This window comes from Dromiciops gliroides, chromosome 2 (genome assembly GCF_019393635.1).
Source record: "Dromiciops gliroides isolate mDroGli1 chromosome 2, mDroGli1.pri, whole genome shotgun sequence".
NCBI lineage: Eukaryota > Metazoa > Chordata > Mammalia > Microbiotheria > Microbiotheriidae > Dromiciops > Dromiciops gliroides.
The window spans coordinates 500,095,262-500,110,407 of record NC_057862.1 but is presented as its reverse complement, the minus strand read 5'-3'; the positions used below and the strand labels follow the sequence as shown (position 1 = coordinate 500,110,407).

Here is a 15,146-nt window from a genome sequence, read left to right as displayed (position 1 = left end):
TGGTTATGATACTGGCCAGTGTCAGAGCTGGGTTTTGAACTCAGATTTCCTGACTCCCAGTCCAATATTGTCCCCACTATACTCCACTCATTGTCTCAGGAAGGGAATGATTTAGAAGTTAGCTTGGATAATTTTCCTGGATATTAGGAGTTCTTTTTTCTTTTTATCTTAGAGGAAATACTTTTGTCTTACCCTCTGGTATAATCTATCTTCTCGCATCCACTCTGGATGTTTGGGGGTAGACTCTGGAGCAGAGAGCCTGGCCTGTGGGTGTGTCAATTGTTATATGATAAGCTGAAGTCTAAAGAGAAGAATTAATTAGAAATACAAATGAGATTGGTAACCCTATAAATATGTTTTCATCTCACTTTGTATTTTTCCACAGACCACCTACCCCTAAGAAGGGAGCTAGGGGAGTGGTATGTGACTCTGTATTGTATTCTCTCCTTCAATCAACCAACAAGTATCTATTAAGTACCTGATACAGTATGCATTAGCCACTGTACTAGGCACTGGAGACACGGATGCAAAAATAAGGCAGTCCCTGCTATTGAGGAGTTTACATTCTACAGAGGGATTCAACATATCCCTCGACAGATGTCTTGGATGTTATGGATATATACTTATTACTTCCTAATTGGCTTGGGGTGTGAGAACAGGAATTAATCTTTTGGTATTTGGTAAGCCTTTGATAATTAGGCAGCTTCCTTAAACAGCCTGAGATACCTTGTCCAATTACAGCTCCTGTCTGAGTCTTGGCCCCACTTACCATAGGGATGATTTGAGAGTGTACTGATCAATGAATAAAAAGAAGAGATAAAATAACCAGCTTGCAGTTTATAAGACATCACTCAGGAGCAGAACTAAGGAGTTCTTGGAAGACTGTGGAAGTCAAATTAGAGAATTTCAGAGATGTCAAGACCTCAAAGATCATGTAGTCCATCCCTTACCAGGGGGTTGATTAGAAAATTGAATTGAATTTAAGAAGCTAATTCAACAGACTGAAGAAAGGGAGAACCCTTGTTGCAGTACATTAGGCTCTACTGAATCAAATACCTTTATTTTTAAAATTTTACTTGCAAGTTATGGAGAATACATAGCAATATAATGTATTCTGTGCTCCTCTCAGCCAGTTGGGTTACTCTAGAGGATATGGCCAATTCTGGAAAATCATTTGTGAAGGCCTGCCTGCTCCCTTATAATATTCTTATCAAGGATACCCTTGATAATGGAAAGAGCATGGACTTTAGAATCAAAGGACTTGGGTTAAAATTATGCCCCTGTCATGTGGCACCTGTGTGACATTGAACAAAATACTTGTTCTTTCTGGGCATTAGTTTCCTCACCTATAAAATGAGGAATTGTACTAGATAGCCTCTAAAGTCTCTTTTGATTCAAAATTTATGATCCTGGAATATATGTTGAAGATATTTTGGTGAAGATTTTTGTAGAGAAAAGTATGCTTGTAGGTCAGTAATTGCCAATGTCTTCATTATTAATCCTTTTTGGCATCTTTTCATTGTTTTTTGGAATTTTTCCCTATTTAAGATATCTTAAAAAGCAATCACTATTTGATTTCAAGGAATATGTTCCAACACGTTCCCTCCATGAGTTTTTTTGCTCAGACCTAGATATTTGAATGTAATTTCTAATTCCTTATATTGGGTACTGAGTCCAAAAGTAGTGGTTCCACTGTCCTCAATTATGAGACTAACTATTGATAAAACAGACCAATCGGTTCCAATTAACATCTACTTGTTGACCTCTTTATTTCATCTATAAATAAATCCTTTTTTCAGCTGGTTAATTTTGGTAATTATTTTACCAAAATGATTAAAATATTTGTTGAATGATAGAGGTTGGACCTGGAGTCTCTGGGAGACTACTCACTTGAAGCTCTAGTTTGAGCATTCTCTATTCTTTATAGTTGTACTTGAGAAATAATACAAAAGTATGTTTCATCAAGGAGACCCAGAAGTATCCTAGAAAATGCTTTATTTAGCCTGGCCCCTTCATGCAATACTTTTTATATTATACTTAGTTAGAAACCCTTCCACATATTCAATAGCACTTAAAGAACAATGCTATTTATTAAACAGCAAACTATAACTCAAAATTCTGGTGTACTGTAATATTAGTTTTTGAAACAAATTTTTAAATTTAGTAATTGGATTTTTGTCTGTTGTGTTGCCAGGGCCAAAAAATCCATCACCCAAGAGGTTATCAGCCTCTTTGTTCTTAGCCAAACTAGTCCTTGGAGAACAGGTACACCAAGAGAAAGGGAGAAAAAGGAAGAGAGGGAGAAAGGACAAAAAGAGAGGGAGAGAGAAAGATGGACCAGGGCTTGAGAGACAAAGAAGATGGGTGGAGAGGAGAAATAAATTGGGCTGTAGAGACAAAGGTAGGGGAGAATTAGAGTGACAAGGGAAAAGGAGAAGGAGGTGATATGAAGGGAGGGAGAGAAGCAAGAGAGGAAGAGAGAATGTGAGTAAGCAAGTGGGGAGGGAACAAGAGACAGATTGGGGAAGAGATTTCTGAGGTACTTCATATACTCATAATAAGTTAACACTGGAATAAAATAAAACATCTGATGCAGCAGCAAAACTGATTTTCATATGTATCTGTACATATTTAGTCCCCACAGACTATGAACTGCACACAAAGATGAATTAGGCTGTGATGATGGTTTCCTCTTCTTAATGAGAATCATTGTGCTTTCAATTTTATTTTATAGGCAAGGAGGTAAATATTTGGTGTCTTAGACTTTGTTTTTGAAGTAAAGAATAGAAAAAATTTGTATGACCACGGACAAAATTTGGCAAGGTTCAGATTCACTATACATAGCCAAACTGCTGTCTCTCCTCTCAACACCCTCCCCCAACCCAGCAAACAAACACCTACCTACATCCCATTTCCTGTTTGTAAAAAAAGTCTCTGTTAAAATCTTGTTTTCTGGATGTGTGAAAATTTCCCAAATGTTACAGTAAAAATCTGAGCATAGATTTGTTTGGACTTGATTTTATGAGGGTGAAGGGCTGTTTTCACACTTTACTTTTTCAAGAAAAAAACCAAAGTGGTTTTTCATGGTATATGTGCATATTAATGTACAAGGTAGGGGATTGTTAGATATTTTAAGTGACAGGGACAGTTTGAGAGAGAAATATACAAACACATACACATACATACAAACAATGCTTGATTTTCTAAAAATATCTTTGTTGGTATTCTAATGAAATGAAGAAAAATAAAAATATGAACAGGCAGGTTTGAATATTTTGTAATAATTTTCATTTACTGTAGGAGTTGAGTAAGATAAGAAAAATGAGGCATTTTAAGGATCATAATGGTTAACTATATTATATTGAGTGAAATGATAAATTGAACTAATTGTCATGGTCCCTTCACTAAATTTTCACTGACTACTGCTTTGTTTCTGGTCACTGTTGAAAGGAATTTAGGGGAGACCTCTAGTAATGAAGTAGGGAGGACAAATGCCTGTCTGAGCTTGTTGCATTATAGATTCCATATCCTTTCAAATTTGGGTTTATCTTCATTATAAGGTGAAAGCAGACAATTAACTTTATTTTTTACAGTATATATATCCCAACTGAAAAAAGTAGTTATAAGGGGCTCCATTCTTCAAGTACACACAGGGACAGTCTACTCTTGATCTTGAAATCACCCACAAAGTGTTCCATTTCCATGATCAAGTATTCAGAATTTCCTTTATATGATCACAATCTCCTAGCATTCTCTCTCCATCTCCCTCCTATACCAATTATTACTTCTTATTGTAAACTACCACTCTACCCCTCAGGAGTCTTTTAAGCTATTGTTGTTCTTTTAGCTAGCGTCATTTTCTTACCTTACCAAGCCTAACTCTGTCATTAACCAGTTCAATATTACACTGACATCTGCTTTGTACTCCCTTGCCCATTTATCCTATTACTCATGCCTTGCCAATCCTCAACCCAGGATTCCTCCTACCCCTTGCCTTCTCTGATCCTGCTGGTGAACTCTTGAATAATGCTGGAGGAAGTTATGCCATAGTGACTGGGTCCACTTCAAATTTCTGCTCTCCAATCTCAAATGGATCCTCACTGCAGCAAGGCAATCCTTTTGTTCCTTCCTAATTGATTCTGTCATAATCCCCACAGTGGCTATTCCACACCTTCTCTTCTCACTTTAAACTTTGTGCTGTATTCCTCTATTCCACTTTATCAGAAGATCTTGCCTCACCTTATTGAGCAGAGAAGTCATTCATCATGAACTTTTCTTGATACTCTATAATTTTTTTCATACTATCTCCTATTCCCTCCTACTTTGATTAAAGATCATGATTTCCATGATCTTTCTAATTGTAGAATTGATTTCAATGCTTCTACCCACCTTCAGCAGATTGACCACCTCCTCCCACAGGCATCCCCTTCTATCCAGTCTTTGATTTCTCCCTATGTACTAGCTCATTTCATGCTTCCTACAAACATCTAAGTCTTCCCATCCTTAAAAGACCTTCCTTAATTCTACTTTCCCTTCAGGCTATATTTTATCTCTCCCCTATTTCATAGGCAAATTCCTAGAAAAAGCCTTCTCCACTTATTGACTCAACATTTCTCACTCACTTCTCAATCCTTTGGACTCTGCCTTCTGATTTATTTACTCAACTAAAATTGCTCTCTCCAAAGTTACTAATGGTTTCTTAATAGTATAATTGACTTGCTCTTAATCCTTATCCTTCCTGACTTGTCAGCCAACACTTATCATTGTAAACCACCCTTTCCTTCTGGATGCTCTTTCTTTGGGTTTTCATTACATTACTCTCTTGTTTCTTCTCCTGCTTGTCTGATAATTTTTATATTTCCTGTAAGTATCTTCTAAATATCAGTGGTAACTGTGGTTGTGTTATGAGGTTCTATTCTGGAACTTTTTCTTTTTTCCCTCTGCCTTGTCTTTTGGTGACTTTATCAATTTCTATGGATTTGATTATCATCTCTACACAGAAAGCTCCCAGACTTATATGTCTAGCCATTACTCTCCCTATTTCTAGTCTTGCAATAGCAACAGCTTATTAGAAATTTAGATCAGATGTTCCCATGCCATATCAAATATAATATGTCCAATTTTTGTTGTTTGGTTGTCTTTCAGTCATGTCTGACTTTTTGTGACCCTGTTTGGGGTTTTCTTGATAAGATACTGAAGTGATTTACCATTTCCTTCTCCAGCTCATTTTACAGAAGAAATGGAGGAAAACGAGGTTAAGTGATTTGCCCAGGGTCACACAGCTAGTATGTATCTGAGCCTGGTTTTAAACTCAGGAAGATGAGTCTTCCTGGCTCTAGGCCCAGCATTCTACCTACTATACCATCTAACTGCCTAATATGTCATATAGAGAACTCATTACATTTTCTCTCAAATCCATATATTTTAAAAAATATTTTTCAGTTTCTGTACAAGGTATGTTCTAGTCATATAGTTTCATAATCTTGGTGTCATCCTTAATTCCTTACTCTTTACATATTTAATTAGTTTCCAAGTTTTATTAATTCTACCTCATTACATCTCTTACAATCAATAATCCTCTTTTCTTCCTTCATATTGCCATTACATCTTGACTGTACTATTACAAAAACTTTGTAATTGTTCTTGCCCCTAGTCTTTCTCCCCTTCAGTCTATCCTTTATATAGCTGCTAAAATGATATTCCTAAAACACTGGTCTGACCATGTCAGTTTATGCTCAATAAGCTTCAGTGGCTCCTTATTACCTCTAAGATCAAATACAAACCCTCCTGTTTGGTGTTTAAAGACCTTTACAATCTGGTCCAACCTATCTTTTCAATCATAATACATATTGTACCATTTTCTATATCTTCTAGGTTTAGTTAAACTAGCCATCTTGCTATTTCTTAACATAAGACATTCTATCTCTTGTTATATCTTTGTGGTTAAGTTGTTCATGATGTACTTTCCTTCTCTTAAAATTCCCAACTTTCTTTCAAATCTCAATTCTACTTGTGACTATTGCCCCCCTTAATCCACCCTCCTTTCCATCATCACCCCCCCCACCCCCATCCCTTTCCCATCATACTTCCCTGTAGGTGTGTATGCTATTATGCCTTTGAGCCAATTATGATGAGAGTAAGATTTAAGTGTTGCTCACCCCATCTTCCCTCCACTGTAAAAGCTCTTCCTTTTGTTCCTCCTCTATGAAAGATAATTTCCCCCATTCTGTCTCTCCCCACTTCTTTCAAGTGATTTCCCCTTTTTACCCCTAAATTTTTTTTTGGAAATCATCCCATCATAGTCAATTCACACCCATGCCATCTGTCTATATAGACTCCTTCCAACTGTCCTAACATTGAGAAAATTCTTGGGAGTTATAAGCATCATCTTCCCATATAGGAATGTAAATACTTTAACCTTATTGAATCATTTATCATTTTTCTTTAATGTTTCTCTTTTTATGATTTTCTTGAGACTTGTATTTGAAATTCAATTTTTCTATTTGGCTCTGGCATGCTTAAAAGTCCTCTATTTCATTAAATATCCTTTGCCCCAAAGGATCATACTGTTTTCTTGGGTAGGTGATTCTTTTTTGTAATCTTAGCTCCTTTGCCTTCTGGAGTATCATATTCTGAGCCCTCTTATCCTTTAATGTAGAATCTGCAGAATCTTGTGTTATTCTGACTGTGGTTTTGTGGTATTTGAATTGTTTCTTTTTGGTTGCTTGCAATATTTTCTGATTTGGGACTTTTGGAATTTGCTATAATATTCCTGGGAGGTTTCATTTTGAGTTTTCTTTTAGGAGGTAATCAGTGGATTCTTTTACTTTCTATTTTACCCTTTGGTTCTAAGATGTTGGGGCAGTTTTTCTTGATGATTTCTTGAAATATCCTATTTAGGCTCTTTTTTGGTCATGGCTTTCAGGTAGTCCAATAATTCTTTTTTTTTTTGGGGGGGGGGGCAGAGCAATGAGAGTTAAGTGATTTGCTCAGGGTCACACAGCTAGTAAGCATCAAGTGTCTGAGGCCAGATTTGAACTCAGGTTCTCTTGAAGCCAGGGCTGGTGCTTTATCCACTGTGCCACCTAGCTGCCCCAGTGCAATAATACTCTTCTTGATCTATTTTCTAGGTCAGTTTTTATTCCAATGAGATATTTCACATTTTCTATTTTTTCATTCTCAAAAGAATGAAATCAAAATTTTGTTTTACTGTTTCTTTATGTTTCATGGAGTCATTAGCTTCCACTTGCCCAATTCTAATTTTTAAGGAATTATTTTCTTCAGTGGGCATTTATAACTTTTTTCCATTTGACCAATTCTATTTTTAGGGAGTTGTTTTTTTCAGTGAATATTTGTGCCTCTTTTCCCACTTGGCCAATTCTGCTTTTTAAGGGAATTTTTCTCTTCAGTGGATTTTTGTGCCTCTTTTACCATTTGGCCCATTCTGTTTTTTAAGTTGTTATATTCTTCAGTATTTTTTGTGCCTTTTTTTTTTTTACCAAGCCATTGATTCTCTTTTCATAATTTTCTTTTCTTTCTTTCTTTTTTGCTGGGCAATGAGGGTTAAATTACTTTCCCAGGGTTACACAGCTAGTGAGTATCAAGTGTCTGAGGCTGGATTTGAACTCAGGTTCCCCCTGAATCTAGGGCCAGTGCTTTATCCACTGTGCCACCTAGCTGCCCCTCTTTTCATAGTTTTCTTGTGTCACTCTTGTTTCTTTCCCATTTTCCCTCTACCTCTCTTATTTGATTTTGAATATTTTTTTTGAGCTCTCACAGGAATTATTTTTGGGCTTGTGTCCCATTCACATTTTTCTCTGAGGCTTTTGAATTTAGCTGTTTTGACTTCATTGTCTTCTGAATTTGTGTCTTGATCTGCCTTGTCACCATAGTAACTTTCTATGGTCAGGTTCTTTTTTTGTTGTTTGCTCATTTCCCCAGCCTATTTCTTAACCTTATGTCAAAAGTGGGCTCTGTTTCCAAGTAAAGGGGACACTGTCCCAAGTTTCAGGTTTTCATGCTGCTCTTTTCAGAGTTAGTTCTGAGGGTATATAAGTTTTTGGTTCTTTCAAATAGTATGATCTAAGGAGAGGTGTGGTCACTGATCTCCTGGCTTGTGCTCTGGTTTGTAAATGATCACACAAGCACTATTCTTCTTCCTGGAACTTTGACTAGGGCCCCTGTGCCACTGTGGCTGCAAGCTCTAGTGCTCCTCTTTGCCCTCAAACTTCAACCTGGAACTGTGTATGGGCAAAGATTGTTTTTTAAAACAGAGCTATGAGATTAAAAACACCTGCCATTTTAATTAAGAATAGAAAATATAATTAAGAATAGGAAGTATTTCAGTGAGGTATCATCATTATGATTATTTCCCCCCCTTTTTTGCAGTGAAAGAAATGAATTTCAGAGAGGGTAAGGGCCTTGCTCACAGTTTTATATCTAGGAAACACCAAATGCAGGATTTGAACTCAGGTCATTATGATTTCAAGTATAACACTCTGTCCTCTATGCCAGAGGTATCAAACATGCAAAAATGAAAAATAGTCTCCCACAGGGTCTTATACCCAGTGCCAGTAAAGGGTTCTCTGTAATCTCTTTCTGACCAATTGTCCAACCCCCACTGTACTCCTTCCTTTTGGGGGTCTAAGAGCTCCTGGGATTGCCGCTGTTGCAGATGCAGCCACCTTCAAAGTCTACTGCTGGCTTTCTGGGGGCCTGTGCTGTACTGCACTCCAGGTCTGACCATCACCCTGGTGAGACATCTTTCCTACTGACATTTTAAGTTGTCTTGGGATGTAAATTGTTTTACCTCAGCCTTTTGTTGTGTCTACCCCTCCAGAAATTGAGGCACTACTTTAAAGTTTTTTGGAGGGGATTTTGGGAGAATTCAGATGAGTTCAGATGAGAGTCTTTGTTCTTCATCTTGGCTCCATCTCCTCCAAATCTTAGTTCAAATGTTTCTTTGAATGTAGGGAACCCACCTAATGGCTTCAGCTACTAACAGTTCCTCCCCCAATTAGCTGATATTTATTGTATCTATTTTCTATATATAAATATACATATGTATATTCAAATATGCATATTAAACACATACATTTTCTATCCATTGAATGTAAGCTATTTGAGGGCAAGATCTATTTAATTTGTGTTTTTATATATGCTTTTTTTTATTGGTGAGGCAATTGGGGTTACTCTGTCCCCCCAGTTTTGGGGGGAAACTAAAATCACAGATAAATGAGTTTAGAATTTTTTTAAGGTTTATTGAAAGATAGAAAAAGAAAGAGAAAGATTGAGGAGAGATTTCTTATAACCTGGCAATCCTAGTCTTCCTAATCTCTCACTTCTGAAGTTCTCTGCCACCATGCCAATGTCTCGCAGCCAAAGAGGAAGCACAGTCCCACCAGTGTCCACTTCCTCCTTCATGTCCTCCTTCCAGAAATGGGGGGCTCATCAAGTTGATTGGCTGGTAGCCTTGATAGACAGTACCCATGAGCAAACGTCACTTCCTGACGCCAAGGACCTTGACCGCATGGCTTACCCTCAGAGGCCTTCTCCTCATGGCAGAGCTTTTCTACAGTAAGTCTCCATCAGGTGGCATCATTCCAATCATTACAGTATAAATCTCTGGGATAAAAAGGCCCCAGGCACCTGAACCTGCCTCCAGCCCAGCTAGCTCCAAAGAGCTAGCTTTGCCTCAAAAAACAAAACAAACTCACCACACCTGAAATCTGTAGCTCTAAACAGAATTAGCTTTGTAGTCTCTTCTGTTTTTGTCTGAAGGTCAAACATCAGCAGCTCCTCTAAATGTCTGCCTTCCTTCCCCATTTCCTCAGAACCCTCTCCGACTGCCTTTTAAACTTTTTCTAACTCCCCCTAACTGAATCTCAACTGAATCTAACTGACTTTTGAATAGGAAGGGGAGGAGTGGTTCTTAGCCAAGCTGAGTCTCGATTGGCTCAGCACACCCACATGGGCTGTCCCCATTATAATCTAGCCAGACCCACGTGGGTGTGGGAAAGCTATTAGAGGAACTATTAGTTACTTAGTTTCAATAAATGTTCCCTGTGGTCAGAGTTCCTCTTGTTTGTTCAATTATCTCTCAATTATCTCATCCTCTCTTAGGCTTTTCAAGCTTACATTTTTTTTTAGTCTGACCATAATGAAGCAAAGATAGGGTTATGAAAACCCCAAATCACAATTAATTCCTTACACATCTATCTATCATATATCTGTTGTACAGTGGATAGACTATTAGACTTGAAGTTAGGTAGACCATGATTTGAACCCTGCTTCAGACACTGACTAATTGTGACCTGCATCTACGTAAGTCACCTGTTTTAGTCTCAGTCTCTTCATTTGTAAAATGGAGAATAATAGACCTCACAGGGTTATTGTAAGGATAAAATGAGATACACATAAAAAGCCTTGCAAACCTTAAAGCACTATATAATTCTAGTTGTCATCATCATCATCATCTATATGTACATATTTATGAGGTAGTACATTATAGCAGACAGAAGACCAAGTTTGGAATTAGGAAAACCTGAGTTTAGATCCTCTAAGTCACACAACTTCTCAATAAGTCAGGAAACTCTTTTAAGAATGCAAAATATGGAACATTTATTGATTAATATTGGTAGAGGTCATTTCTTTATCAGAGTTCTTTGGTATGATCACAGGTCCAATTCAAGAAATAAATGCACATCTTATATTTAGGTACATACAGACATCTGTCATGTCATGTGCCTTTGTTAGTAGAGAGCACAATAAAATCATTCAACAAAAATTTGTTAAGCTCCAAGCTTTGAACTAGTGCTAAGAATACAAAGGTAGACATAGAATAAATAGTCTTTACCTTCAAGGAGGTCACATTCAATGGGGCAGTTTTAGACATTCTTTATGGAGCAAAATATGGTAAAATATTATATTAGTTCTCTTAACATTAATAGAAATATATTAATATATTACTATAATATCAAATAGCATATTTTATTATTGCTATACATTAATATATTGAGCAAATTCATGCTTTTCTATATAGAATATTTATATCTAGCCTATTAATATCTTTAAAAACATTTTAATTCTTCAATATACTTCCGAGTGTACAAGCCACATGTTTTATTTCTGTATCAAAGACACTTATTGCACTCAGATGCTTGGACAGAAGTTCCTTTTGAGTCTTTTCTAAGAAGTTTTGTTACTTTGATTTGAAGAGAGACTCAGAAAAAATGAGAGAAGCCTGTCACTTAACTTGTTTGTTCTCATAAAGAAATCCTCTTATCCAAGCTAGTTATTAGATGCTAGAGATGCTCATGATCTGACTAGAGGTAGAGTGCCTTCTAGCAATTAACCAACCCTTGTATTATCTCTGGGATAATGACAGAATTATTCTTGTCATTTTACAGGTGGGAAATACAAGGCTCTTCGAAATGGAGCCAGTGGAGGAGGTGAGGTTTCCTTAGAGGTGATTGACCCTTCCCCCGCTCTGTACCCCCCCCCTCCCGACTTCTGTTGTTTACTGTCATGAATCTTGCATCTCAAACCAGATCAGTGAGAATGACTGCTTGGATCTGTTGGGCCATGAGGCTTATTTAATACCTTTGTTTACAGTGTATGCTTTTAATGTTGCCTTTCTTCTGCCTTTAATTGACAATGTATGCTTTAACCAGGAATTAAAAGAAGCAGTAGATAATTCCTTATATGAAGAAGTATTAAAAAAGAGTGAGAGCTCAGTGTATTACGCAAAAATGGAGAAGAAGCCAAGCTATACAGAGCCTTTAACTCTAACTGGAGCAGGTAAGGGGAAATCTTATATCTGCTTTATGTAGTCTGATTTAAAAGGTTCTAGTATTATTTGGGGAAAAGTTCCAATATCTAGAGTTAGACCATCTTGGGTAATGGAAGACCACAAGATGAATACTGAAGGGTGTGGGCAGGTCTTCTGAAAAGGAGGCTGAAAAAGAGTGATGAGGCCTTCAAGAACCCAAAGAAGAATACAAAAGTAACATATAAAAGAAAATGAAAAGATATAAGTATAAAATACCATGTAAAACTTACAATATACACACACACACACACACACACACACACACACACACATATATATATATATATATATATATATATATATATATATATATATATATATATTTTGCAGGGCTATAGGGGGTTAAGTGACTTGCCCAGGCTCACACAGCTAGTAAGTGTCAAGTGTCTGAGGCAGGATTTGAACTCAGGTACTCCTGAATCCAGGGCTGGTACTCTATCCACTGCACCACCTCGCTGCCCCCAACTTACAATATTCCTACAGTAACATTTGGCTTTCTACCATTGACCATTAATGATGAACATTAAGAGGTGTTTGTTAGAGCTATGTGTGCCTGAAATTGAAATCAAATTTTTCATGATAATTTAAGTTTATACTATATTGTGCACAATTTTTATTTATAACAACAGCCAGGATCATATAGCTTTTTAAAAGTTTGCAAATCACTTTACATACGTCTATCTTAATCCTCACAGCAACCCTGGGAGATAGGTGCTATTATTATCCCATTTGCAGGTGAGGAAATTGAGGCTGATAAGAGGATGTGTGAATTGCCTAGAATCATCTGGTTAGTAAAATGACTGAATCAGGATTCAGACTCTGGTCTTTCTGACTTGAAGTCCAACACTCTCTCTATTATACTACTCATCAACCAAAAAAAAATACATGTAGGGTTACATAAGTCTATATTTATATTGATGTGTATACATATACATATGTACATGCATGTGCAGGGTATTATGTATTTTAAGCTTTAAAACTGTAGGGGGCAGCTAGGTGGCGCAGTGGATAGAGCACTGGCCCTGCATTCAGGAGGACCTGAGTTCAAATCTGGCCTCAGACACTTAACAATTACTAGCTGTGTGACCCTGGGCAAGTCACTTAACCCCAACTGCCTCGCCAAAAAACAAAAAAACCCCAAAACTGTATATACCCTGGGCATTCCTGAACAGTCATGCTCACATACACACACACACACACATACACACACACACACACACACACACACACATTAATCCACAGGATTTCAATGAAGTATTTTCATTATAGTTACTTTTATCCTCTTTTCACAGTGAAAGAAACTGAATTTCAGAGAGGTTAAGAGTCTTGCTCAGTCTCAAAGCTAGGAAACACCAGGGGCAGGATTTGAACTCAGGTCATTATGACTTGAAATATAACACTCTATCCTCTATAACAGTGATATCAAGCATGCAGTTTGTTACAATTCCAAATGTGGACTGAACCAGATGAAAATAACAATTGGGAAATATTAAATAAAGGAAATAAATTATAATAGAACATAGATAATGCTAATATGTGGTTTAGATAGTCAATATGCATCTTCAAGGTCCTTATGCAGGGCTTAGTGGCCCCTGTTTCTATTTGAGTTTGATACCACTGTCTTAATTGGAAACAATTCATTAAATACAAAAAATATTGCTGACGTACTTTGATTCCACATTATGGCTAGTTATTCCACATCATGGCTAAGAAAGAAGCAGTATGATGGAGAAGGAAAGATAAGGCACTATTTCTGGTTTCAGAGCATCTAGGTTTGGATCCTTGCTCTGCTGCTCACTAGCCATGTAAATTTTGGCCCCCAGTGGTCCTTTGTTTTTTTTAAACCTATTTGACCTTTTGTTGTTCAGTCATGTCTGACTCTTCGAGACCCCATTTGTGGTTTTCTTGGCAGAGATACTAGAATGGTTTGCCTTTGCCTTTTTCAAGCTCATTTTATAGATGAGGAAACAGAAGCAAATAGGGTTAAGTGACTTGCCCAGGGGCACACAGCTAGTAAGTATCTGAGGCCAGATTTGAACTTAGGGAGATGAATCTTCCTGATTCCAGGCCCACCACTCTATCTACTATGTCGCCTACCTGCCCTTCTTTGCCTATAAGGAGAGGGTATTGGGCTAGGTGATCAGAAAGATCTCATATGTATAAGGTGAGGAGTGGGAATTGGAAAATTAACAAGAAAAACCATTCATTAGGCCCTGACTGTGTATACCATAGGAGACATCTAGGTGATGACATATATAGAATTCTTATCATTAAGTCAAGAAGACCTGAGTTCAACTTCTGCTTCAGATCCTTATTAGCTGTGTGACCTTGGACAATTCACTTATCTTCTCTCAACTTCAGTTTCCTCATCTTTAAAATAGTGACAATCATACCACTTCCCTTTCAGGGTTGTTGTGAGGATAGAATAAGATAATTATGAAGCCCTTTGAAAGCCTTAAAGTGTTACTGAGATGCTAGCTATTCTTATTACACCAGGCACTATAGTAGATGCTAGAAATAGACAAAAAGAAATTAATTGCCATCCTCAAGAATTTACATTCTACTGGGAGGAAAAACATGTACATAGACAAGCATATAAAAATACATTAAAATTAGGAAAAATTTTTGAGAAATATTAGAAGTGAGGGAAATAGGAAAATCCTTTAATAGAAGGTAGCCCTTTAGCTGAGTCTTGAAGGGAACCAAGGGAGATAAGAAAGTAGAGGTGAAGAGGGAAAATATCTCAAAAAGTGGGAACAGTCTGTGCAAAGGCAAAAATATGGGAGAGGGAATGTTTGCATAGGGAAGAGTTAGGGCACCAATGTGACTGGAATGTAAAGTTTTTGAGGAGGAGTCATGGGAAATCGGAATGACCAGAAAGGTTGGAGCCAGGTTGTACAGGGCTCTAAATATTAAAAAGAGAAATTCATGGTTTCTCCTAGAGGTAATATGGTGCTGCTAAAGTTTCTTGGATAAGCGATTGACTTGGTCAGATCTGTATTTAAGGATTTTCAGTTTCACATGGAAGATAGACTTGAGAGGGAAGAGACTTGAGGCAGAGAGGCCAAGCAGGAGGCTGTAGCAATAGTGGAGGTGAAAGGTGATGAGGGCCTTATCTGCTCTGATGATCACACAATCATAGAATGAAGGATGATAGCAGGTGAAGAGTCCTTAGAGGTCATTTGGACATTTGATTCATTCTACCTATGAAGAATTGAGGCCCAGCAAGATGAAGTTATTTGCCAGGATTTAGACCCACATTTCCAACTCAAAATCTAGCTTGTGACTGGGTGAGTGGAGGAAAAGGGAGGAAGTA

The 15,146-nt window shown here is 37.3% G+C and overlaps 1 protein-coding gene across 1 annotated transcript in view; it reads left to right on the top strand.

Moving 5' to 3' along the window:
- Positions 1–15,146, top strand: part of DCDC2C (doublecortin domain containing 2C) — a 240,992-nt gene that overhangs the window by 86,187 nt on the left and 139,659 nt on the right. The window contains exon 7 of the mRNA XM_043981022.1: positions 11,673–11,799. Coding sequence (XP_043836957.1) covers positions 11,673–11,799 — 127 coding nt within the window. The remainder of the gene's footprint in view (positions 1–11,672; positions 11,800–15,146) is intronic.